The sequence below is a fragment of the Aotus nancymaae genome, unplaced genomic scaffold (assembly GCF_030222135.1).
Source record: "Aotus nancymaae isolate 86718 unplaced genomic scaffold, 86718_ANA_hifiasm-v0.15.2.pri h1tg000016l, whole genome shotgun sequence".
Classification (NCBI taxonomy): domain Eukaryota; kingdom Metazoa; phylum Chordata; class Mammalia; order Primates; family Aotidae; genus Aotus; species Aotus nancymaae.
In genome coordinates, this window is record NW_026988428.1 from 65,684,300 (window position 1) to 65,707,805 (window position 23,506).

The 23,506-nt window shown below is 47.6% G+C and overlaps 2 protein-coding genes across 3 annotated transcripts in view; one reads left to right on the top strand and one right to left on the bottom strand.

Moving 5' to 3' along the window:
- SPSB2 (splA/ryanodine receptor domain and SOCS box containing 2) overlaps positions 1–23,506 on the top strand; it is a 36,553-nt gene that overhangs the window by 599 nt on the left and 12,448 nt on the right. The gene's annotated exons all lie outside the window — the stretch shown is intronic.
- On the bottom strand, positions 92–9,372 carry LRRC23 (leucine rich repeat containing 23). Of its 2 annotated transcripts, XM_021671150.2 has the most exons (7): positions 9,149–9,372; positions 8,954–9,063; positions 8,251–8,504; positions 7,171–7,301; positions 4,628–4,764; positions 1,469–1,766; positions 566–621 (listed from the first exon to the last, which is right to left on the bottom strand). In XM_021671150.2, the coding sequence occupies exons 1-6, from the start codon at positions 9,272–9,274 to the stop codon at positions 1,493–1,495; spliced, it is 1,032 nt and encodes a 343-aa protein (XP_021526825.2). In that variant the 5' UTR covers positions 9,275–9,372; the 3' UTR covers positions 566–621; positions 1,469–1,492. The 2 variants fall into 2 exon arrangements, with proteins under 2 accessions (XP_064233561.1, XP_021526825.2); XM_064377491.1 differs by lacking the exon at positions 1,469–1,766 and having other exon boundaries at positions 92–621.

A 23,506-nucleotide genomic window follows, 5' to 3' on the forward strand; every position in this document is an offset into this window, starting at 1 on the left:
GGAGCCCCCGATGAGTCAGGAGCTGCCGGTGGAGGCGCACGTACGAGCGCGGGTGGGGGACCGACGCGGGTAGAGTGGGGGAGGGGGAAGGATGGGGGAAGGGTGGGGGCACCCACGACCTGGCCTCCTGCGCACACACGCGCTCATACCCATGGCCCGACCCACTCGAAAGTAACAGGCAGAGCCGCACCCCTGTAGCCAGGGTATGAAGGCCCACACTACCAGTGAAGCCCAAGGCAGCCTCAGTGCCTCACAAACCCGGTCAGACACAGGAGCATCACAGTGTCTCTTTATTGGAAATCCGAACACCCTAGCCGCCTCCACAAGTCTCTCCAGCCACTCCTACCAGCACCCTGTGGCCCACGCGGGCTTGGCTCCCACCCACGTCTGCCCGAGGGCGAACCTGGGCCTAGGTTCCAGGCCGTACTCAGGCCTAGGCACCCCACTCTGCAGCCCACACTGCCCAGAGGACCAGTACAGAGAGGGATCCTGGGCCTCAGGCTGTGATGAATTTCCAACTTTGGGGCAAAAAGAGGCATCCTCTGTCCGCCTGGAGCAGGTATGAATGTGCTGGCCTCCCTGGGAATCTGATCAGGTCTGAAGGCCAGCATCTTTGATCTCCTGGAGGTAGAAGACAGAAGTAAATAGGGGCGATAGGGGTAGCTCAGGCCTGTAATCCTAGCACCTTGGGAAGCCGAGGCAGGTGGATCACAGGAGAGGCAGGTGGATCACCATGTTAGCCGGGAGATCAAGACCATGCTGGCTAACATGGTGAAACTCCGTTTCTACTAAAAATACAAAAATTATCCAGGCTAGTCTCAGCTACTCTGAGGCAGGAGAATGCTTGAACCTGGGAGGCGGAGGTTGCAGTGGGTCAAGATCAGGTCACTGCACTCCAGCCTGGGCAGCAGAGCAAGACTCGTATCAAAAAAAAAAAAAAAAAAAGAAGTCAATAAAGCCTCTGCCCTATCTGAAGTGCCTGGCGGCCATCCTCATCTCTTCAGTCTCTTTCTGCCTCACTCTGCCCTCTTTTCTTCCCCCACCTCTGTGTCCTGTTATTTTTAGCTTCAGATTTTTAGTGCAGGATCTTCCTCTCCTGCCTTCTCTCCTAGGCCCAGCTACATACACCACCAACCCTCCCCTGCAGCCCCTACCATGCACCCACAGCAGTCCTTTCCTAGCAGACTTCACTGTGTCAGGTACGGCTGCCCACCCCCCACCAACTCCTCTGCCTGCCACCCCAATTCTTTTTGCTTACTCTTCTGGCTTCCTAAGCCCTTTCTCAGCTGGTCCTAGGCCCTTCGGGTCCCTTTTCCTCTCCTTGACTCCTAAGCCTGCTCTCTTTAAGGGTTCTGCTTGTCTGATGCCTTCCTCCCCACCTCCTTCTGCAGCAGCTTCCCCTCTTGCTTCTTCCCCTACCTGCCCAGTCCTTGACCTCCTCCCACTGCCTCCCTGCAAGCTTCCTTACTATCTTTAGAGGCTAGAACTGCCGCTAGATCAATGACTGTTCCGGTTCCAGATCACGCTGGGGTTCAGGCTCCTGCTCCTGGTTTTTCTTCAGCCTCTGCCGAATCTCATCAGCCTCAGCCCGTTCCTCCTCCTCATAGAATTCCTTGTCCAGACGTTCGAGGTATGGCATCTGCACCAGGGCCTCCTGGCGGTAGTTGATGTCATCTGTGCATGGGTTATCCAGCAGCACCAAGGCTCGCAGCATGGGCAGGTCTCGAAGCTTGGCCAGCTCCCCCAAGTTGGCCACCAAGTTGCCCCTGCCAGTGTGGTCAGGAGGGGTTCACGCAGGAATAATGGGCTTTGGTTGCCAGTTGCTAGGAATGGGGCCTCTGGGGGACTCTCCCATTGGGTTCCAGTTTTTCTAGAAACACTGACTGTGAGGACTGGCCTGCCAAGCCTTGCCAGATTTACTGCAGAGGTGCTGTTCGACCCCAGTCTGGTCCTGCTTCTGCCCTTCAAGGAATCCCTAAGTGCCATATTCTACTCTGTAATGTGTTCATGTTGGAGAATACATGAACTGTACTAGCTGGGGAGAAGGGGGCAAATTTTTCTCACAGGGAGAGATTTTTTCTGTGTTAATCACACCTAAACAGAGGGTAGAAGGCAGGACCCAGCCTCAGCAACACAGTGAGACCCTATCTCTACAAAAAATAAAAATAAAACAATTATCTGGGTGTGGTGGCACACACCTGTAGTCCCTGCTACTTGGGAGGCTGAGAAGGAGGGATCGCTTGAGCCCAGGAGTTCAAGGTTACAGTGAGCCTAGCTGGAGCCACTGTACTCCACCCTGTAGGAGCTAGGTCAGTCGACAAGGAACTGGGATCTAAGCAGGAGTTTAGGGTGGATGGGGGCTCTGTTGGTGCTCTCCGCAAAGGGAACCTAGGACTAGGGATGGGTTGGAGCCTCCCATCTAAAGAATAAGCTTTATCTCCTAATGTGCTTCATTATATGATCCTCTGTATTTATTTATTTTTATTATTTTTTTGAGACAGGGTTGGCTGGGCGCGGTGGCTCACGCCTGTAATCCTAGCACTTTGGGAGGCCGAGGTGGGTGGATCACCTGAGGTCAAGAGTTCAAGACCAGCCTGTCCATCGTGGTGAAACCCCATCTTAAAAAAAGAAAAAGAAAAAAAAAAGAGACAGGGTCTCACTATGTCACCCAGGTTGGGGGTGCAGTGGCATGATCGTATAGCCCACTGCAGCCTTGAACACCTCGACTCAAGCGATCCTCTCACCTCAGCTTCCTAAGTAGCTCCAGGCATGTGCCACCACACTTGGCTAATTTTTAAATTTTTTGTAGAGACTGGGTCTCGCTATGTTGCCCTGGCTGGTCTTGAATGCCTGGCCTCAAGCAGTCCTCTTGCCTTGGCCTCCCAAAGTGCTGGGATTACAGGTGTGAGTCACCGTGCCTGGCCTTTTATTTTCATGTTCTGGCTTTAAGCCTTTATGAAATCATATTTAAGTGTTTCACCCTGATCTCATGGTCATATTGAGACTCATGCAGTGTTTCTCACCAGGAAGGCTACAGGCACTTTGTACTGGACTCTGCTGTACACTGTGGGATGTTTAGCATCTCTAGCCCCAGAAGCACCTCCCAATCGAGACACCCTCACTCCCTCCACACCCACACCCAACTTATTCTCAAACAGCCCCAGTTAATAGCCACTCAGGAAGAGTCCATCATGCCTGTCTAGACCATTAACAGGAACATGGCACATACACATGCCCCACCAGATCACTGTGGCAGAGTTCATGAATGAGAGATTGCCTAGGGGGTCAGGATGAGAGTTGGGGCTTCCAGTTGCAACCACCTCTCCCTACTTGGAGATGCTCTTTCCATTACCAGCTCAAGAATCTGGTCTTGTTGACTGAGGAAAGAGGCCGTTTCCTTACTTTGCTTAAAGAAACACACATGAAATCCTCCATCAGACAAGAGTTGCTGATCTTCAGTGCTTTTCTACCAAAAGATTTTCTTACAAATGTCCTTCTCTCCTCAAATCTGAGCACATCTTGTGTTTTATGTCAGTAAAAAGGCCATCCCTTACAGGTGGGGCTCAGGAGAAGAGGCAGGAAATGGGAAGGGGAATTGGGACCCAGGAAATGGAGAAGGGCAGTGGAAACTTACATGGGATAGGGAAAAAAAAAAAAAAAGAGTTGGAACCAGACTGTGAGCCCCTTAGGAACAGGGATCACTCTGATTCCTTTATTTCTTTCAGAGACAGCTCACTCTGTCACCCAGGCTGGAGTGCAGTGGCACGATCATGGCTCACTGCAATCTTGAACTCCTGGGCTCAAGTGATCCTCCTACCTCAGCCTCCTGAGTAGCTGAAACCACAGGTGTGCACCACCAGGCTCAGTTAACTTTTATTTTTAATTCAATATTTTAATTTTTATTTAATATTTTTTGTTTGTTTGTTTTGTTTTTGAGGCAGGGTCTGGCTCTGTCACCCAGGGTGGAGTGCAGTGGCGTGATCTCAGCTCACTGCAAACTCCACCTCAAGGCTCCATATCCTCCTGCCTAAGCCTTCTGAGTAGCTGGGATTATAAGTGCCTGCCACCACACTTGGATAATTTTTGTATTTTTGGTAGAGATGGGATTTTGCAATGTTGCTCGGACTAGTCTTGAACTCCCAGGCTCCCCAGTTTGGCTTCCCAAAGTGCTAGAAATACTAGGCATGAGTCACCATACCCGGCCATTATTTTTACTTTTGTAGAGACGTGGTCTCACTATGTTACCCAGACTGGTCTTGAACTCCTGGCCTCAAATGATCCTCCCTCCTAAAGTGCTGGGAGTACAGGCCTGAGCCACCATGCCTGGCCTCTGATTTCTTTCAATGTCCCCAAAACACAGTACAAGGCCTGGCACATAGCACATTTTCAATAATTATGGATTGAATGAATAAGAATTCAGAGGTCACAAGCTATAAGGGATTTAGTGCTGCAATTAGGACTCAGTGCAGAAGAAAGTAAGGAAAGCAGGGGTGAGGATCAGAGAGGAGGATGAGGTGAGGATCTGGCTGTGTGCTAGGACTGGGGGATTGGGCCAGGGAGGAACACAGACTCAAAAGCTGCACCTGGTCAGGGGTAGAGGCAAGGTGGGGCTTGGAGGGGTGCATACCTCAGGTTGAGGTACTGCAATGATTTCATTTCCTTGGAGAAGCCACTCAGAGTGTCAATCTGGTTGTCTCGAAGATGCAAAGTGGTGAGATTGCTCAGGTTCTCCAGGCCTTCCACCTTCTTCAGCAAGTTTTGGGCCTAGACCCCCAGGACACCGTGGGTTGATTGAGAGGGGAGCAGGGGTAGGGAAGAAAGTGAGGTCAGAATGAGATGAAGCAAAAGAGGAAAACCAAGAGGTAGAGCGGGAGGAGTGGAAGAAGAGAGTGGGGTGAGTGGAGATCAGTTTAGAAAGTACGGAAGTTCAGGAGAAGCTGCCATCCCAGAGAAAGGTCAGCAGTAACCCCTACCACTCACCCCACCAAAGCCACTTGGGATGGAGGAGATGCTCCAACCCACCCCCTACCCGGCCCAGGAGCCCCCATGCCACCACTGAGAATTGGCATCAGCACCATTCCAGAATAATGAAGCTTAAGAGTCTAAAAGACTAGCCTGGTGCGGTGGCTCATGCCTGTAATCCCAGCACTTGCGGAGGCCAAGGCAGGGGGATCACAAGGTCAGGAGTTCAAGACCAGCCTGGTCAGCAGGGTGAAACCCCGTCTCTACTAAAAATATAAAATTTAGCCAGGTATGGTGGCAGGTGCCTGTAATCCCAGCTACTCAGGAGACTGAGGCAGGAAAATTGCTTGAACCCAGGAGACTGCACCATTGCACTCCAGCCTGGGCCACGGAGCAAGACTCTGTCTCAAAAAAAAAAAAAAAGAGTCTAAAAGACTAAACATTTCAGTGGCTCTGTGGCTGCTGTGTGTATATATATATATGTGTATATATATATATACACACACAAAACACCACCACATATATATATAGGTTTTCATCCACAGTCCCTAGCTTATAACCCTCATAGCTCTTGTTGCAGTCTCCTTATAATGTTGGGTGTGCTGGGCCTCAGGGGCAGGTCTCAGGAACCTTCTCCTGCTCTCTTTTCACCTGCCCCAAGGGAAGACTTTAATCTTTCCCCCTCTTTCTGATTGTGGTTCTTAAAACCCTCCCCAGAGAGCACCTCCCCAGTTCCCCGGGGGAAGGAATGCTAACATCCTGAAGCTTCCATGAAAACCCAAGAGAACTGGGTCCAGAGAGTTTCTGAGTAGTGAAAGCTCCTAGAGGAGCCAGGTGTCGTGGCCCACGCCTGTAATCCCAGCACTTTGGGAGACTGAGGCAGGCAGATCATGAGGTCAGGAGATCGAGACCATCCTGGCCAACATGGTGAAACCCCATCTCTACTAAAATACAAAAGAAACACAAAAAAAAAATTAGCCAGGCTTGGTGGTGTGCGCCTATAGTCCCAGCTGTTCGGAAGGCTGAGGTAGGGGAATCGTTTGAACCCAGGAGGCGCAGTTTGCAGTGAGTCAAGATCGTGTCACTGCACTCCAGCCTGGTGACAAAGCAAGAGTCCGCCAGAAAGAAAGAAAGAAAAGAAGGAAAGAAAGGAAAGAAAGAAAGAAAGTAGGCAAGCTCCTGGAGGTTGATGCATCCAGGAAGAGCATGGAGCACCACACCCATTTCTCCATACTTTGCCCTACGCATCTCTTCATCTGTATCCTTTGCTGTTGCAATAAACTGGTAAAAAGGCACTCCAGCAAATTAATTAAATCCATGGGAACCAGCTTCAAGTTGAAGCTGGTGTGTCAGAAGTTCCAGAGGCTTGGACTTGCAGCTGGTATCTATGGGTGGTGTGGGGGTCACTCTTGGGAACTAATGGATAGATGGTGCCGGAACTGAATTGAGGTAACCCAGCCGGTGTCTACTACTTGGTGTATGGGGAGAAACCCCCACACCTTTGGTCCTGAAAGTCTCGTGTTGATGATTGTTGTGGTGGTAGTTGGAGAGCTAAGCAAAAACCCAGTTTGAGAGGAGAGTTTTCCTAAAACATTTCCATAGCCTGATGTTTGTACCTCAATTATGGCCCATTTTGCTGCTACCTTAATTAAAAAGTAAATTATCTCCGTATTATCCACACATTATATATTATCAGCCCTGCTAGGTGGCTCTGTATCTCCATAGCATCTGGCACCAACTATGGGCTTGATAATAATACTAGTTATCATCATGATGATGAAGCTAGTAGCTGAGCCTACTAGAAAACCACACATCCTGGCCTGGTGCAGTGGCTCACACCTGTAATCCCAGCATTTTGGGAGGCCAAGGCGGGTGGATCACGAGGTCAGGAGATCGAGACCATCCTGGCCAACATGGTGAAACCCTGTCTCTACTAAAATACAAAAAAAAAAAAAAAAAAAAAAAAAATTGCCGGGTGTGGTGGCAGGCGCATGTAGTCCCAGCTACTGGGGAGGCTGAGACAGACGAATCGCTGAACCTGGAAAGCGGAGGTTGCAGTGAGCCGAGATTGCACCACTGCACTCCAGTCTGGTGACAGAGTAAGACTCTGTCTCAAAAAAGAAAAAGAAGAAAAGAAAAGAAGCCAGACATCCTGACCCCCAGGACAGTGCCCTCTTCCCCGCACCACCCTATGGCCCAGTGAGCTACCAGGTAGAGGTTCTTCAGCTTAGGAAGGTTGATTCCCAGGGTGCTTTCCAGCTGGTTCCCCCGAAGCTCCATTGTGTGCAGGCTGATCAGCTTCTGGGGGTCCAGACCTGTCACCATGCGGATGCTGTTCCCTGGAGAGGAGGGTTTCAAGAGCTCAAAGGGCCACTCCCAATGTTCAGCATGAGAGCCTGAATTCGGGGAGCCTTTAAATCATCCTACCCTGGACATCCTCAAAGCAGGGTAGATAGTGAGGAAGAACAGTTCCAGTCTTAATATCTCCAGAGCCCTGGGGCAAGTGGTGTGGTAGTCCAGGGTCCTGATGGACATCTCCACTTAGGCCTTTGAAGAGTGAATGAACTCATGCCTGTAATCCCAGCACTTTGGGAGGCCGAGGCGGGTGGATCACGAGGTCAAGAGATCGAGACCATCCTGGTCAACATGGTGAAACCCCGTCTCTACTAAAAATACAAAAAATTAGCTGGGCATGGTGGCGCGTGCCTGTAATCCCAGCTACTCAGGAGGCTGAGGCAGGAGAATTGCCTGAACCCAGGAGGCGGAGGTTGTGGTGAGCCGAGATCACGCCATTGCACTCCAGCCTGGGTAACAAGAGTGAAACTCCGTCTCAAAAAAAAAAAAAGAGTGAATGAAGCAGTTGGCAAGTCTAATTCCCTCTGCTTCTTCAAGTCTTTGCTCAAATGTCATCTTCTCAGTGATGCTTGTCCTAACCAGTCCATTTGGCATTACCACCTGTGTCCCCCATTCCTCTTACTCTGATCTATTTTTTCCAAGGAACTTGTCTCCTTTTAACATGCTACGTGAATTTACTTATTGTGTTTGTTGTTACTTGTCTGTCTCCCCCAACTAGAATAGGAGCTATATGAGAATAAAGATGTTCCTTGTCTTATTCGCTCCTATATGGTTGGCATGTAGAACTGTCATAATGAATCGTAATGCGTATCTGAATGAATGAATGAATGAATGCACACTGCCATGTGCCATAGCTAAGGATCATACTGTCCACTTCTGTTGGTCTCAGGTTAGGAAGGAAAGAATTTTGTGTGGCACATCCTAAGGACCCACCTTTGAGATTCAGTCTTCCCAGACGAGGATGTGAGATGCCTTCAGTGTCAGTAATCTGGTTATAAGCAAAACTAGCAGTCTGCAAGTAGGGCAGTTCATTCAGCTGGGCACTCTGCAGCCGATTGCCATCAGCCTTGAGCCAGAGCAGGTGGGTGAGGTGGTTGAGTGGAGACAGGTCTGTCAGGTGGTTCTCAGAGACATCCACATAGCGCAGATGGATGTAGGAGCGCAGCAAGTAGATGTCTGTCAGGTCCCTAGGAGATGGAAGACGGCGAAGGAACCAGGTTTAGAGTGAAGAACCCAGCAAGAACTGGCAGAGCTGCTAAAGCAGAAGGAAATATGGAGATGGCTTATAATGGGGAGAAGAATGGGCAACCGATGGGAGGGGAGAAGGGTAAGAGAAGGTAGGTGGGTTCTTAACAGTGGGCAGAGAGACCTTGTGTCTGTGAAGGACAGAGAACCCATACTCTGAAAGACAAATGAGGGAGTCCAGCAGGAATCCCCATATACTCTCAGCCTCCAATTCCCCAGATCAGCTTTGACAGAGGAAGTCTCAGAGCTCCTGAAAAGTAAATTCTGTCCTTCCCTTTCCACTACGCATGAGAAGGTCAAACTCTCAGCCAGAACACCCAGGAATGGCAGTGGGAAAGGAGATAGGGGCCCTACAATCTCACAGTCCTCATCTGGTCCGCCATAAACTCACCTCTCTTTAACCTCCAGCTTGACATAAGCATGAGCCAGCCCACTGCCCGTCTTACAGAGCAGAGAAAGCCCCTCCTTCATCATGTCCTCCGTGAGGGGGGTGCGCAGCCACTGCAGGAGGAAGTGGAGTGAGGCATCCCTCCCCTGCCCAACCTTGCCCCTCAGCCCTTGGACCCCTCCTTGTCCAGGCTCTCACTTCCTCAGGGAACTCTTCCCCCTCTTTTCTGTAGTCCTCCTCCTCCTCTGTCTCCTTCTCATCTTCTTCTTTCTCAAAATCGTCCTGGTCTGGCTCAAAGTCTTCTAGATCATCTTCATCTGACATCTTTCTTCCCTCCTTAAGGCTCTGGAGTCAGATAAGCTCAGTCCTCCTCCTGAGAAAGAAGGTCTCCTCAGCTTTCCCCAGCCTTCAGCTCCTCATCGTCATTGACACAAACCGCTCCCATCACCCCCATCTCCTCTGACACACCAACTCTCCATCACCCCCATCTCCCCTGACCCACCAACTCTCCATCACCCCATCACCCCTGACCCACTAACTCTCCATCACCCCATCGCCCCTGACCCACCAACTCTAGGCTTCTTTCCTCATCCCTGTGAACATCTCATTTTGACTCTCAACCTCCACTTCATACTTTCCGCTGAGGACCCTCTCCCTTCAGGATGTCGCCCCACACCCCCAGGCCTTTCCTGTCCTCACACTGGGCTCCTCCAGCAGCCTAGTGTCCCTGCTTCCTGGGCTTCCCTCTCCCCTATTCTTCCCACCTCCCACTTAAGCCATGCTCTCCAGTCTTCCCTACCAATTCCTCCTCCTTCTCTCCTCTTAGCTCCTATTGCGCCATCCCTAACCCCTGCTCCGTTCATTTCTTCTACTTCTCCTTCCCCACTGGGCCTATTTCCTTGGGCCCTCTGACACTAGCCTAAAGCGCAGTCTCCAACCCTCCCACTCAATTCCCCTTAGCAGAGGGGCTCAGACCCTGGTTCTGCTCAGCCAGAAGCAGCTCTGGAGAGGCCCTTGGTCCCGCGAGGGAAGGACTGTTGAGCACGCGGGCGAGGGGAAGGAGGGGTTGTGTACTACTGTTATGGCAACGGGGGCGGGGCACTTGGCTACTGCTGCTTGCCAACGTTGAGAGCAGAGTGGCGACTAACTGATGGCGCAAACCTGCCGGGGAGGGGATTGATCAATAGTTGCCTGATTACGAGGCCAGTTTCCCAATCCCGGGAACCCGGATGAGGCGCGAAAAGGGCGTCCAGTCGCTAATTGGCGGAGGACAAAAAAAAAGTGGGCAGGGCTGAGAAGGGGGGCGGGGCTAGCCATTACGTCACCCAAGACCCTAAAGGAACCGAACATCTTCAGTGCAAACGTATTGTGAATTCAGGAGAAACACATCCTCAAGAAGCAAAAAGGGCGGGGCTGCGAGGAAAAACAAGAAGCACCAAGATAAGGGATCTTGTCCCCTTCCCCCTATAGTTTGTGCTCATTAGTTATTTTCAGGTAGACCTTTGGAGGGTGACTTGGAGCAGAAGGAGCCCAGGCTCAATTTTCTGGGTTGGAGTCTTGGCAGACTGCATTTACTAGTTAAACACACCCAAGACTCTCATCTGTAGAATAAGCTTAACTTTATCAACTGACAGGGATCCAGTATGAGTTATCCTGGACTGGTTTGATGCAAACCTTTCAGTGGGTAGGAAGGCAGAAAATTCAACATCTGTCCACTAAAATACTCTTGATCCAACGTTGTTATATCAATAATCAACAGGAACTGGCACAGCCAGACCCAGGCACTCAGTCCTGTCTGACCTGTTGAAGAATATGAAAAAGAGATTGAGATGCAATAAATATTGCTGCCGGAGAGTTTGTGCGAGACATTGGGTCAAACGTCTTTACAACTGATATTTAATCTCCGCAACAGTCCTGTGAGACAGACATTCGAAAGAAGATACTGAGGCTCAGGGAGGTTAAGATGACAAACTTCCTGCCTGGGGAAAGGCCGATGTTACTAATCTTGTGGAATCTAATGTAAATAAAACAATCAGGTAACCAGGTAAGATGCCATGTGATGAATTGTTAAATTGTGCCCACAGACTTTATATAACGTGCAATCCAAAGTGGGCTGTCGTGGTGGCTCACACCTGTGTTCCCAGCACTTTGGAAGGCTGAGGTGGGCAAATCACCAAGTCAGGAGCTCGAGACCAGCCTGGCCAAAATGGTGAAATCCTGTCTCTACTAAAAATAGAAAAAATTAGCTGGGTGTGGCGATGGGCGCCTGTATTCCCAGCTACTTGAAAGACTGAAGCAGGAGAATCTCTTGAACCCGGGAGGTGGAGGTTGCAGTGAGCTGAGATCACGCCACTGCACTCCAGAGTTCAGACTTCGTCTCCAAAAAACAAAAAACAAACAAACAAAAAAAACATCCAAAGTGGTCTGATGGAAGATGTGCTGGGCAAGAAATCAGGAAGTATTAACAGGGCAAGGTGGCTCACATCTGTAATCGTAGCATTTTGGGAGGCCGAGGTGGGTGGGTCAGGAGATCGAGACCATCCCGGCCAACATGGTGAAACCCTGTCTCTACTAAAAATACAGAAATTAGCCGGATGTGGTGACGCATGCCTGTAGTCCCAGCTACTTGGGAGGCTGAGGCAGAAGAATCGCTTGAACCCAGGAGGCGGAGGTTGCAGTGAGCCAAGATTGTGCCACAGCACTCCACCTTGGCAACAGAGCGAGACTCCATCTCAGAAAAGAAAAAAGAAATCAGGAAGTATTACCTCCTGCCCAGGCCAGCTTGGAGGAATGTGGTTAATAGGCAAATCTGTATACTTGGTGTCATGGAACCAGCAGGGACTTCAAAGTCAGAGACACCAGCTTCAAAACCCAGCTCTACCACTTAACACCTGTGTGTTCTTCAGAAGGTTATGTAATCTTACTGAGGTTTAATCCCCACTCCACTTGTGAAGTGGGGATTAAAATGTCCACCTGTAAGGATTGTTAAGGAATTAAAAGAGATAATGTGAGTAAATCACCTTGCACTTAGTTGACCTTCAGTAAACATTTTCCTGCTCCTCCCCACCCCTGGCCTGTGTCCTCAGTACTGGGGTTGTTATGTGGAAAAAGAGATAATAAATCTGAAAGCACTCTGAAGAGTTAGGTGTGCTATACAAATGAAAGTTATTGTATTGTTGGAGTGTGGAGATGGAAAAATCCATGTGGTTTCGTGTAGTAAAAAGAAATGGATATGATTTTCCTTGGCCAAGAAGAAAGAGGAAGACACATTAGATGGGAGGAAAAGGCGTGATGTAAGGGTTAGGAGGGTGTCCTTGAACATATACTTTTGTTATTTTGTTTTTATTTTTCTTTTGAAACAATCTCCCTCTGTCCACCCAGGATGGAGTGCAGTGGAGCAATCACAGCTCACTGCAACCTCCACCTCCTGGGCTCAAGCAATCCTCACACCTCATGGGTACCTGGGACTACAGGTTGCGCCACCATGCCCAGTTAATTTTCCTGTAGTTTTTATAAAGGCGGGATTTTGCCATGTTGCCCAGCCTAGTCTCTAACTCCTGGGCACAAGCAATCTGCCCACCTTGGCCTCCCAAAGTGCTGGGATTACAGGCATGAGCCACTGCACCCTGCTACACTTTTGTTAAGCACTTAATCTGTCCACAGCTCTAAATGCTTGGCACTCCATGACAGTAAAGCACAGAAGTCCTTATCGTTTATCTTCAAGGGGCGTACAGTCCAGTGACAAGGTTAAATACACAAGTAATTCAATATAATGAGATATGTTATAGTAATGATACCCAACATTTATAGAGGTTTTAATAAGTGCTAGGGATCATTGTAAAGAACATGCATATGCATGAATATATATTCGGGGCACCTGTGATGAGGCTTGGAGAAGAAACAGCTCCATGCTTGTGCAAAGAAAGCAGGTGGTTCTGCTGGCTGGAACAGTAGGTGCAGTGCGGGATTGGAATATGGTAGAAGCAATAAACAGACTTGGATCACACTGAAGAATCTGGACTTTTTCCTGAAAGCTGTGGGGAGCCATTGAAGGTTTTATTTTGTGTTTAGTTGGCAAGGACTGAAGTTACACTGTGCAATGAGAGCTAGATATTCCACAACATCCTTGATATTTTTCCCTCATTGATTGGTCTAGATAGAGTCTTTTCAATTATAAAAGTAATATTTAGGTCAGGTGCAGTGGCTCACCCCTATAACCTCAGCCCTTTGGGAGGCTGAGGCGACTGGATCACCTGAGATCGGGAGTTCGAGACCAGCCTGACCAACATGGAGAAACCCCGTCTCTACTAAAAATACAAAATTAGCCAGGCATGGTGGCACATGCCTGTAATCTCAGCTACTTGGGAGGCTGTGGCAGGAGAATCACTTGCACCCAGGAGGCAGAGATTTCAGTGAGCCGAGATCACACCATTATACTCCAGCCTGGGCAACAGGAATGAAAATCCATCTCAAAAAAAAAGTAATATTTAATTAATATAAAAATGTAAATAATAGGCTGACACACTTTTCTGCCTCAGCCCACCTACACCTAGGTGGAAAAAAAAGTAAATAATAGAGAAGTATATACAAAGGAACACAGAAGTCCACGATCTCCCTCAGCATCAGTCTCATTTTTTTTTTTTTTGAGACAGAGTCTCACTGTCTCCCAGGCTGGAGTGCAGTGGTGCAATCTCAACTCACCGCAACCTCTGCCTCCAGGGTTCAAGCAATTCTCTGCCTTAGCCTCCCTAATAGCTGGGATTACAGACACCCACCACCACACCTGGCTAATTTTTGTATTTTTAGTAGAGACGAGGTTTCACCATCTTGGCCAGGCTGGTCTTGAACTCCTGACCTCGTGATCCACCCTCCTCAGCCTCTCAAAGTGCTGGTATTACAGGCGAGAGCCACTATCCCAGCCAGTCTCATTTATTAACAAAGATATATTTTATTTTTTATTTTTTATTTTTTCGAGATGGAGTCTCACTTTGTCACCCAGGCTGGAGTGCAATGGCATGGTCTCAGCTCACTGCAACCTCCACCCCCCAGGTTCAAGAGATTCTCCAGCCTCAGCCTCCCAAGTAACTGGGACTACAGGTGCGTGCCACTGCACCCTGCTAGTTTTTGTATTTTTAGTAGAGACGGGGTTTCACTATGTTGGCCGGGCTGGTCTTGAACTCCTGACCTCATGATCGGTGCCTTGGCCTCCCAAAGTGCTGGGATTACAGTTGTGAGCCACTGCACCCAGCCAGATAAACATTTTTTAAAACAGAAGTGGAGGGCCTGGCGCGGTGGCTCACGCCTATAATCCCAGCACTTTGGGAGGCCGAGGCAGGTGGATCACGAGGTCAAGAGATCGAGACCATCCTGGTCAACATGGTGAAATCCCGTCTCTACTAAAAATACAAAAATTAGCTGGGCATGGTGGCGCATGCCTGTAGTCCCAGCTACTCAGGAGGCTAAGGCAGGAGAATTGCTTGAACCCAGGAGGCGGAGGTTGCGGTGAGACGAGATTGCACCATTGCACTCCAGCCTGGGTAACAAGAGCAAAAGTCCGTCTCAAAAAAAGAAAAAAAAAAAAAAACAGAAGTGGAATCAATCCTAAGTATTGTTCATCAGCTGGATTTTTTTCATCTATTTATTAGATGAAATATTAGAATCTAATAATTAGAAAAAAGTCAAATTAGATTTTTAGATTAGGCTGGGCAAGGTGGCTCATGCCTGTAATCCCAGCACTTTGGGAGGCTGAGGCAGACAGATCACCTGATGTCAGGAGTTTGAGACCAGCCTGGCCAGCATGGTGAAACCCCATCTCTACTAAAAGTACAAAAAATTAGCCAGGCATGGTGGCACACATCTGTAATCCCAGCTACTCAGGAGGCTGAGACAGGAGATTTGCTTGAACCTGGGAGGCAGAGGTTGCAGTGAGCCGAGATCGAACCACTGCACTCCAGCCTGGGCGACAGGGCAAGACTCTGCCTAGGAGGGGATCTCTGCTTTCACTGCCTTGCTTTGTTTGTGTGTTTTGTCCAATTCTTTGTTCAAAACTCCAAGAACCTGGACAACTATCCTAAAAGGTAACAACTGGAGCGCAATAGCTTTTCACAGGTACAATTGATGCAGGGCAGGTGAGCTCCCAAATTTGCAATTAGCCCAATAAGGCTTGTGGTTCTTTCCTGAGCATGGAGTAGAAGAAATAGCTTGAGCGGCCGGGTGTGGTGGCTCATGCCTGTAATCCCAGCACTTTGGGAGGCCGAGGCGGGTGGATCACAAGGTCAGGAGTTCGAGACCAGCCTGGTCAACAAGGTGAAACCCTGTCTCTACTAAAAATACAAAAATTAGCTGGGCATGGTGGCGCACGCCTGTAGTCCCAGCTACTAGGGAGGCTGAGGCAGAAGAATTGCTTGAACCCAGGAGGCAGAGGCTGCGGGGAGCCCAGATCGTGCCACTGCACTCCAGCCTGGGTAACAAGAGTGAAACTCTGTCTCAAAAAAAAAAAAGAAAAGAAAAGAAATAGCTTGAGGATGCAGTTTTACAGCTCCATTACTGCTCCTAAAGAGCAAGGCCATGCTCTAGGCAGCGTGTGGAGAGCAGCAACTCAGGGGAACTTCTGCAGTCACATTTATATTGACTTTTAATTAAATGCAAATTAAGGGGTGGGTTATTCAGAAATTTCCAGAAAAGGAGTGGTAATTTCCAGGTTGTTATCATGGAAAAAGGCAGTAACTTCTGGATGTCACCATGGCAATGGTAAACTGTGGCAGGCATGTCTTATGGAGAATTTCTTTCTGTGCCTCTTCCCTATTTCAGCCAGTCTTGAATCTGACCCAAAGTTGAGGTCCTACTTCATACCCCCAATCATTGTGCACTACAACCTCAAACTCCTGGGCTCAAGTCATCCATCTGCCTCAGACTCTCAAGTAGATGGGACTACAGCTGTGTACCACTAAGCCTGGCTAGATTTTTAACTGTTCCTTACTGATGGATATTAACTCTTTTTTAAAAAAAGTCAATATTACAAATAACACTGTTTAAATCCCCATAGATAGATCTTTGCTCTTCTGCATAAGCACTCTGGAGCAATATTCCTCAAATGTTAATGTGTATAGAAATTGCTTGAGGATCTCATTGAAATGTAATCCTCTCAAGTGATACTGATGCTCTTGATTCATGGAGTACACATTGAATAATATGACTATGTGGGACACATTCTTTTTTCTTTTCTTTTCCCAGGCTGGAGTACAGGGTGCAATCATCATGGCTCACTGCAGCCCCAAGCTCCTGAGCTCAGGTGATCCTCCCAACTCAGCCTCTCAGGTAGCTGGGACTACAGGCATGTGTCACCATCCCTGGTTAATTTTTGTGCTTTTTGTAGAGATGGGGATTTCTCCATGTTGCCCAGCCTAGTCTTGAACTCCTGGGCTGAAGCCATCTGCCCACCTCGGCTTCCCAAAGTGCTGGGATTACAGACAGGCATGAGCCACCGTGCCCGGCCTACATTCTTAGAAGGTAAAATTTCTGAGTCAAAGGCTGTACTTTGCTAATCGTAATATGTTTAAAAATAGTTTTTGAGGGCTGGGTGCAGTGGTTCACACCTATAATCCCAGCACTTTGTGAGGCCGAGGAAGGCCAATCACTTGAGTTCAGGATTTTGAGACCAGCCTGGCCCACGTGATGAAGCCCCTTCTCTACTAAAAATGCAAAAATTGAACTAGCATGGTGGCTCATGGCTGTAATCCCAGCACTTTGGGAGGCCGAGGTGTGCAGATCACAAGGTCAGGAGTTAGAGACCAGCCTGGCCAACATGGTGAAACCCCGTGTCTACTAAAAACACACACACACACACAAATTATCCAAGTGTGGTGGCATGCACCTGTAATTCCAGCTACTGGGGAGGATGAGGCAGGAGAATCGCTTGAACCCAGGAGGTGGAGATTGCCGTGAACCAAGAGCGCCCCACTGCACTCCAGCCTAGGCAACAGAGCAAGATTCCTTCTTAAAAAATAAATAAATAGGCCAGGCACGGTGGCTCATGCCTGTAATCTCAGCACTTTGGGAGGCCGAGGCAGGTGGATCACAAGGTCAGGAGTTCGAGATCAGCCTGGCCGACATAGTGAAACCCTGTCTCTACTAAAAGTATAAAAAATTAGCCAGGTGTCGTGGCAGATAATCCCAGCTACTCAGGAGGCTGAGGCAGGAGAATCGCTTGAACCCGGGAGGCAGAGGTTGCAGTGAGCCAAGATTGCGCCATTGCACACCACCTGGGGCAACAGTGCCAGACTCCATCTCAAAATAATAATAATAATAACAATAAGTAAATAAACACAAATACAAAAATTAGCTAGTGTGGTGGCAAGCACCTGTAATTCCAGCTACTCGGGTGGCTGAGGTACAAGAATCTCTTGAAGCTGAGAGACGGGGTTGCAGTGAGCCAAGATTGCGCCACATACAGCCTGTATGACAGAGCAAGACCTTGTCTCAAAAAAAAAAAAAAAAAAGTAAAAATCACATTATTTTTACTCTTCTAAAGATTGTTATTTTACAGTATATTCTTTTTTTTTTTTTGAGACGGAGTTTCACTCTTGTTTCCCAGGCTGGAGTGTAACGGTCCAATCTTGGCTTACTGCAACTGCTGCCTCCTGGGTTCAAGGAATTCTCCTGCCTCAGTCTCCCGAGTAGCTGGGATTACAGGTGTAAGCCACCACACCCGACCAGTATTCTTAAATATTACTATTGAGCCAGATATATGACAATGGTGGACTTTGATGAATATCTGCACATCTGTAGTAAAATGTGAAGCTACTTTCATTTCGTTGGTTATGGTAAACTTTTTAAGTATCTCACTTTTTTTGAAAAAAGTTGGTTTGTGTGTTTTCTATGCTTACAAATTTTTCCATAGTACTGTAGATCAGTTTAGTGATTAAATTTGACCGTTTTGACAGAAAAACAGGTCAATGAATTCCTTGGGATCAAGAAGCAGTTGAGTTCTTCATCTTGATCTTGAGGGAACTGTTAGAGTGATTCTATGATTGTTCTGTGTCTTGGTTATGATATGACTATGCATTTGTCAGAGTTTATACTTAACAGGGTAATTTTTTTTTTTTTTTTTTTTTTTTTTTTTTTTGTGACGGAATCTTGCTGTGTCGCCCAGGCTGGAGTGCAATAGCACAATCTTGGCTCACTGCAACCTCCCTACCAGGTTCAAGCAATTCTCCGTCCTCAGCCTCCCAAGTAGCTGGGATTACAGGCACATGCCACCATGCCCAGATAATTTTTTTGTATTTTTAGTAGAGATGGGGTTTTGCTATGTTGGCCAGGCTGTTCTTGAACTCCTGGCCTCAAGTGATCCATCCCCTCAGCCTCCCAAAGTGCTAGGATTACAGGTGTGAGCCACTGCACCCAGCCAACAGGGTGAATTTTACTAAATGTAAATTCATACTTCAATACACATGACTTTTTTTTTTTTTTTTTTGAGACAGAGTCTCCCTCTGTCACCCAGGCTGGAGTGCAGTGGCGAGATCTCAGCTCACTGCAACCTCCACCTCCCGGGTTCAAACAATTCTCTGCCTCAGCTTCCTGAGTAGCTGGGATTATAGGCACCCACCACCTTGCTGGCTAATTTTGTATTTTTAGTGGAGATGGGTTTCACCATCTTGGCCAGGCTGGTCTTGAACCCCTGACTTCGTAATCCACCCTCCTTGGCCTCCCAAAGTGCTGAGATTACAAGCGTGAGCCACCGCGCTGTCTCCATAAACATGACTTTAAAAACTTTTAAAAATAGTACACCATTATTATTATTATTAGAGACAAAATCTACTGTGTCACTCAGGCTGCAGTGCAGTGGCGTGATCATAGCTGATTGCACCCTTGGCCTCCTGGCTCAAGCAATCCTCCCACCTCAGCCTCCTGAGTAGCTGGGACTACAGGTGGGCCCCACCATGCCCAGCTAACCAAGTGCTGTATTATAGGCTGAATAACAAATTATCTCCAAATGTAGCAGCTTAAAATAGCAAAAATGTGTTATCTCAGTTTCTGTGGGTCAGGAATCCAAGAGTGGCCCAAGTGGGTTGCAGTCAAATGGTTGGCTAGAGCTGCAGCTATCTGAAGGCTTGGCTGGGGCTGGAGGATTTCCTTCCAAGATGGCTCACTCACATGGCTGTTGGCAAGACAGTTCCTTACCATCTGGACTTCTCCATAGGGCCTGAGTACCCTCATAACATGGCAGCTGGCTTCCCCCAGAGCAAGTGATCCAAGAGAGAGACCACGATGAAAGCCATTATGCCTTTAACTGAGTCTCCAAAGTCACACACCATCACTTCCACTTTATGCTATTCTTTTTTTTTTTTTTTTTAACATTTCTTTTCTAATTAACGGATAGCTTCCACCAGCTTAGCCAAAGCACCTTTGTCTTCTGAGTAATCTGTGTGAAGGCAACCACTTTATGCTATTCTTTAGACGTCAGTCACTAAGTCCAGTCCACACTCAAGTGGACAGGAATTAGGCTCACCTCTTGAAGGGAAGAGTATCACAGAATTCGTGGACGTATTTTTAAACCACCACACAGACACATTAACTTCTTGTCTCTTATACATGTTGAAAATATTTTCCTACCTCGTCATCTCACTTTGCTTATAGAGTGTCACTACAGAAATTTGACATTGTGTGAAGTGCAAACTGTCAGTCTCTTCCATAAGGCTTCTGAATTGTGGGTCTGGTTCAGAAAAGCCTTTTTCTAAGGTTATGAAAATATTCCCTTGAATATTTTGATGGTATTTAAACATTTTTCAGTCTTTAATACATCTAGAATAGGTTGGTGTATAGTGTGAGGTAGGGGAGCCAATTTTTTCTACATCACTTGATTAATCCCATCCTTCTCTACTGATTTGAAATGCCATCTTTATCCTATGTATGGTTTTATTTTTGGACTCTGTTATCTTCCATTGATCTATGTCTAACTATTCCTGCTCTAGCATCACACTGTCATAACAACTGATTTTAGTGTCTACAGCCATACCACCCTGAGTGCACCCAATCTCATCTTATTTTAGTATTGATTTTTCTCTATATATCATATATTCTGCCACCTTATTATTTCTTTTTTTCTTTTTGAGACAGGGTCTTTTTGTTTGTTTGTTTTGAGGCAGGGTATCGCTCCGTTGCCCAGGCTGGAGTGCAGTGGTGCGATCTCAGCTCACTGCAACCTCCACTCCTATCAAGCAATTCTCGTGCCTCAGCATCCTGAGTAGTTCGGACTACAGGCGTGCACCACGATGCTCGGTTATTTATTTATTTTTTAATTTTTAGTAGAGACGGGGTTTTGCCATGCTGGCCAGGCTAATCTCAAATTCCTGGGCTAAAGCAATCCATCTGCCTCAGCCTCTCAAAGTGCTAGGATTACAGATGTTAGCCACTGTGCCTGGCCTGAGACGGGGCTTGCTTTGTCACTCAGACTGGAGCACAGTTTGCTGGGACTACAAGTGGTCTTGCAAGATGGGGTCTTGCTTTGTCACTCAGACTGCAGCACAGTTTGCTGCAATGAACATGGCTCATTGAAGCCCCAAACTCCTGGGCTCAAGTAAGGCCTTGGCTTCCCAAGTAATTAGGATCACAGGTGCATGCCACCATTTCCGGATAATTTTTTAATACTTTTTTGTAGAGATGGGATCTCACGGTGTTCCCCAGGCTACTCCTCAATTCCTGGGCTCAAGAGGCCCTCCCACCTCAACCTTTGAAAATGCTGGGATTACTGGTGTGAGCCACCACACCCAGCCTTCTTTTTTGTTTGTTTGTTTGTTTGTTTGTTTGTTTTTGAGACAGGGTCTCACTCTGTCACTAGGCTGGAGAGCAGTGGCGCGATCTCGGCTCACCGCAACCTCCACCTCCTGGATTCAAGCAATTCTCCTGCCTCAGCCTCCCGAGTAGCTGGGACTACAGGCAGATCACCAGAGATCAGGAGTTCAAGACCAGACTAGCCAACATGGAGAAACCCCGCCTCTACTAAAAATACAGGAGTGAGCCACCACACCCAGCTAATTTTTGTATTTTCAGTAGAGATGGAGTTTCACCATGTTGGCCAGGCTGGTCTCAAACTCCTGACCTCATGATCCGCTTGCCTCGGCCTCCCAAGGTGTTGGGATTACAGGTGTGAGCAACCACACACAGCCCTTTTTCTTTCTTTTTTTTTTTTTTTTAGAAATGGGGTCTTGCTCTGTCACTCAAGCTGGAGTGCAGTGGTGTGATCACAGCTCACTGCAGCCTCAACATCCCAAGCTCTACCAATCCTCCTTCCTCAGCCTACCAAGTAGCTGGGACTAGAAGCACATGCTACCATGCCTGAGTAATTTTGTGTGTGTGTGCACGAGCGCACGTGTCTGTGTGTGTTTTGTAGAGACGACGTTTTGCCATGTTGCCTGGGCTTGTCTTGAGTTCCTGGGCTCAAACTATCTGCCTGCTTCAGCCTCCTAAAGTGCTGGGACTACAGGCATGACCCACCACACCCAGCCCACCTTATTATTTCTAATATAGAATAAACTATTGGATAGAGAGAAGTAGAAAAACCCAATAAATTCTAAAATGTTACTTTACATTCTTAAAATAGATAGCAAATGCATATATGTATATATATGGTATATATCTGGCATATGATTCATTGAAGGTAGAAGAATCTTGAAAGTTTAGGAAGCTGAAAATGATAAGGGTAAGGAGTATGGAGTATGGAGTAAGGAGGTAGGGATAGAGAGGAAGATTCAACAAGACTCAGCAAGTGAATGGACAATAGGACTTGGAAAAGATGAATATGTCCGGCTAGTTAGTGGTAGTGGAATACTGTATTAGTCTGTTTTCACACTCCTATAAAGAACTGCCAGAGACTGGGTAATTTATAAAGAAAAGAGGTTTAATTGACTCACAGTTCTGCACGGCTGGGGAGGCCTCAGGAACTTTGCAGACATGGCAGAAGGGAAGCAGGTATATCTTACATGGTGGCAGCCGAGAGTGTGAAAGAGGAACTGTCAAACACATACAAAACCATCAGATCTCAGGCCAGGTGCAGTGGCTCACACCTGTAATCCCAGCACTTTGGCAGGCCGAGGCAGGCGGATCACCAGAGGTCAGGAGTTCAAGACCAGACTAGACAACATGGAAAAACCCTGCCTCTACGAAAAATACAAAAATTAGCTGAGTGTGGTGATGCATGCCTGTAATCTCAGCTACTCCGGAGGCTGAGGCAGAAGAATCGCTTGAACCCGGGAGGCACAGGTTGCAGTAAGCTGAGATCGCATCACTGCACTCCAGCTTGGGACAGAGCAAGAAATCTGTTTGGAAAAAAAAAAAAAGATTTTAAATAATATCTGTAGCTGTGATGTGCTGGTAAGTGTTGAATAAGAGGTTCTCCAGGGAGAATAAAAAGCCCTTGATCTTAAGCATTTGCTGATTTGACTAGTGTAAATACTCCCGCCATGGCTGATTTCAGGCTACAACTCCCTGAACATGGACTTGGGAACGTGGAGTTGGGAAGAGGCCTACAATAGTGTTCCTACTATGCAGATACATAGAGGTAAATAATCTCAGAGCATAGGTAATAGGAAAATTGTTATGGCTGAATTGTGTCTCCCCAAATTCATTATGTGGCCACATAATGTTTATATTTTTAGTACATTCTGAAGTACTGGGGGTTAGGGTTTCAACATGTGAATTTGGGGAGACAGAATTCAAGAGATAATTAAGTTAAAATAAGGACATTAAAGTAAGCCCTAATCCAATCAGATTGGTGTCTTCCTAAGAGAAAATATGGACACACAGAGAGACACTAGGGCTGCTAGTACACAGAGGAAAAGGCTATGACTGGGAGGCTGAGGCAGGAGAATCACTTGAACCCAGGAGGCAGAGGTTGCGATGAGCCAAGGTTATGCCACTGCACTCCACTGTCCAGCCTGGGTCCACTGTCCAGCCTGGGGCCACTGTCCAGCCTGAGCGACAAAGTAAGACTCCACCTAAAAAAACAAAAAAGACTATATGAGGACTCAATGAGAATATAGCTGCAAACCCAGGAAAGAGGCCTCAGAAGAAATCAAACCTGCTACTGACACCTTGATCTTGGACATCTTCCCTCCACAACTGTGAGAAAATTAGTTTCTGGGCCAGGTGCAGTGGCTCATGCCTGTAATCCCAGCACTTTGGGAGGCTGCGGTGGGAGGATCACCTGAGGTCGGGAGTTCAAGACCAGCCTGGCCAACATGGTGAAACCCCATCTCTACTGAAAATACAAAATTAGCCAGGCATGGTAGTGCATGCACCTGTACTCCCAGCTACTAGGGAGGCTGAGGCAGGAGATTTGCTCGAACCCAGGAGGTGGAGGTTGCAGTGAGCCGAGATGGCACACCACCCTGAGTGACAAGATAAAAACTCTGTCTCAAAAAAAAAAAAAAAGAAAAGAAAGAAATTTCTGTTGTTGTTTAAGCCACCAAGTCTACGGTATTTTCTTTTTCGCTTTTTTTTTTTTTTTTTGAGATGGAGTTTTGCTCTTGTTGCCAGGGCTGGAGCGCAATGGTATGATCT

Coding starts and splice junctions, on each gene's coding strand:
- LRRC23 (XM_064377491.1), bottom strand. CDS start 9,274: ATGTCAGATGAAGATGATCTAGAAGACTTTGAGCCAGACCAGGACGAT. Junction 8,505..8,953: donor AAGCTGGAGGTTAAAGAGAG/GTGAGTTTATGG, acceptor TCCATCTCCTAG/GGACCTGACAGACATCTACT. Junction 7,302..8,250: donor GGGAAGACTGAATCTCAAAG/GTGGGTCCTTAG, acceptor CCTCCTCTCCAG/GGAACAGCATCCGCATGGTG.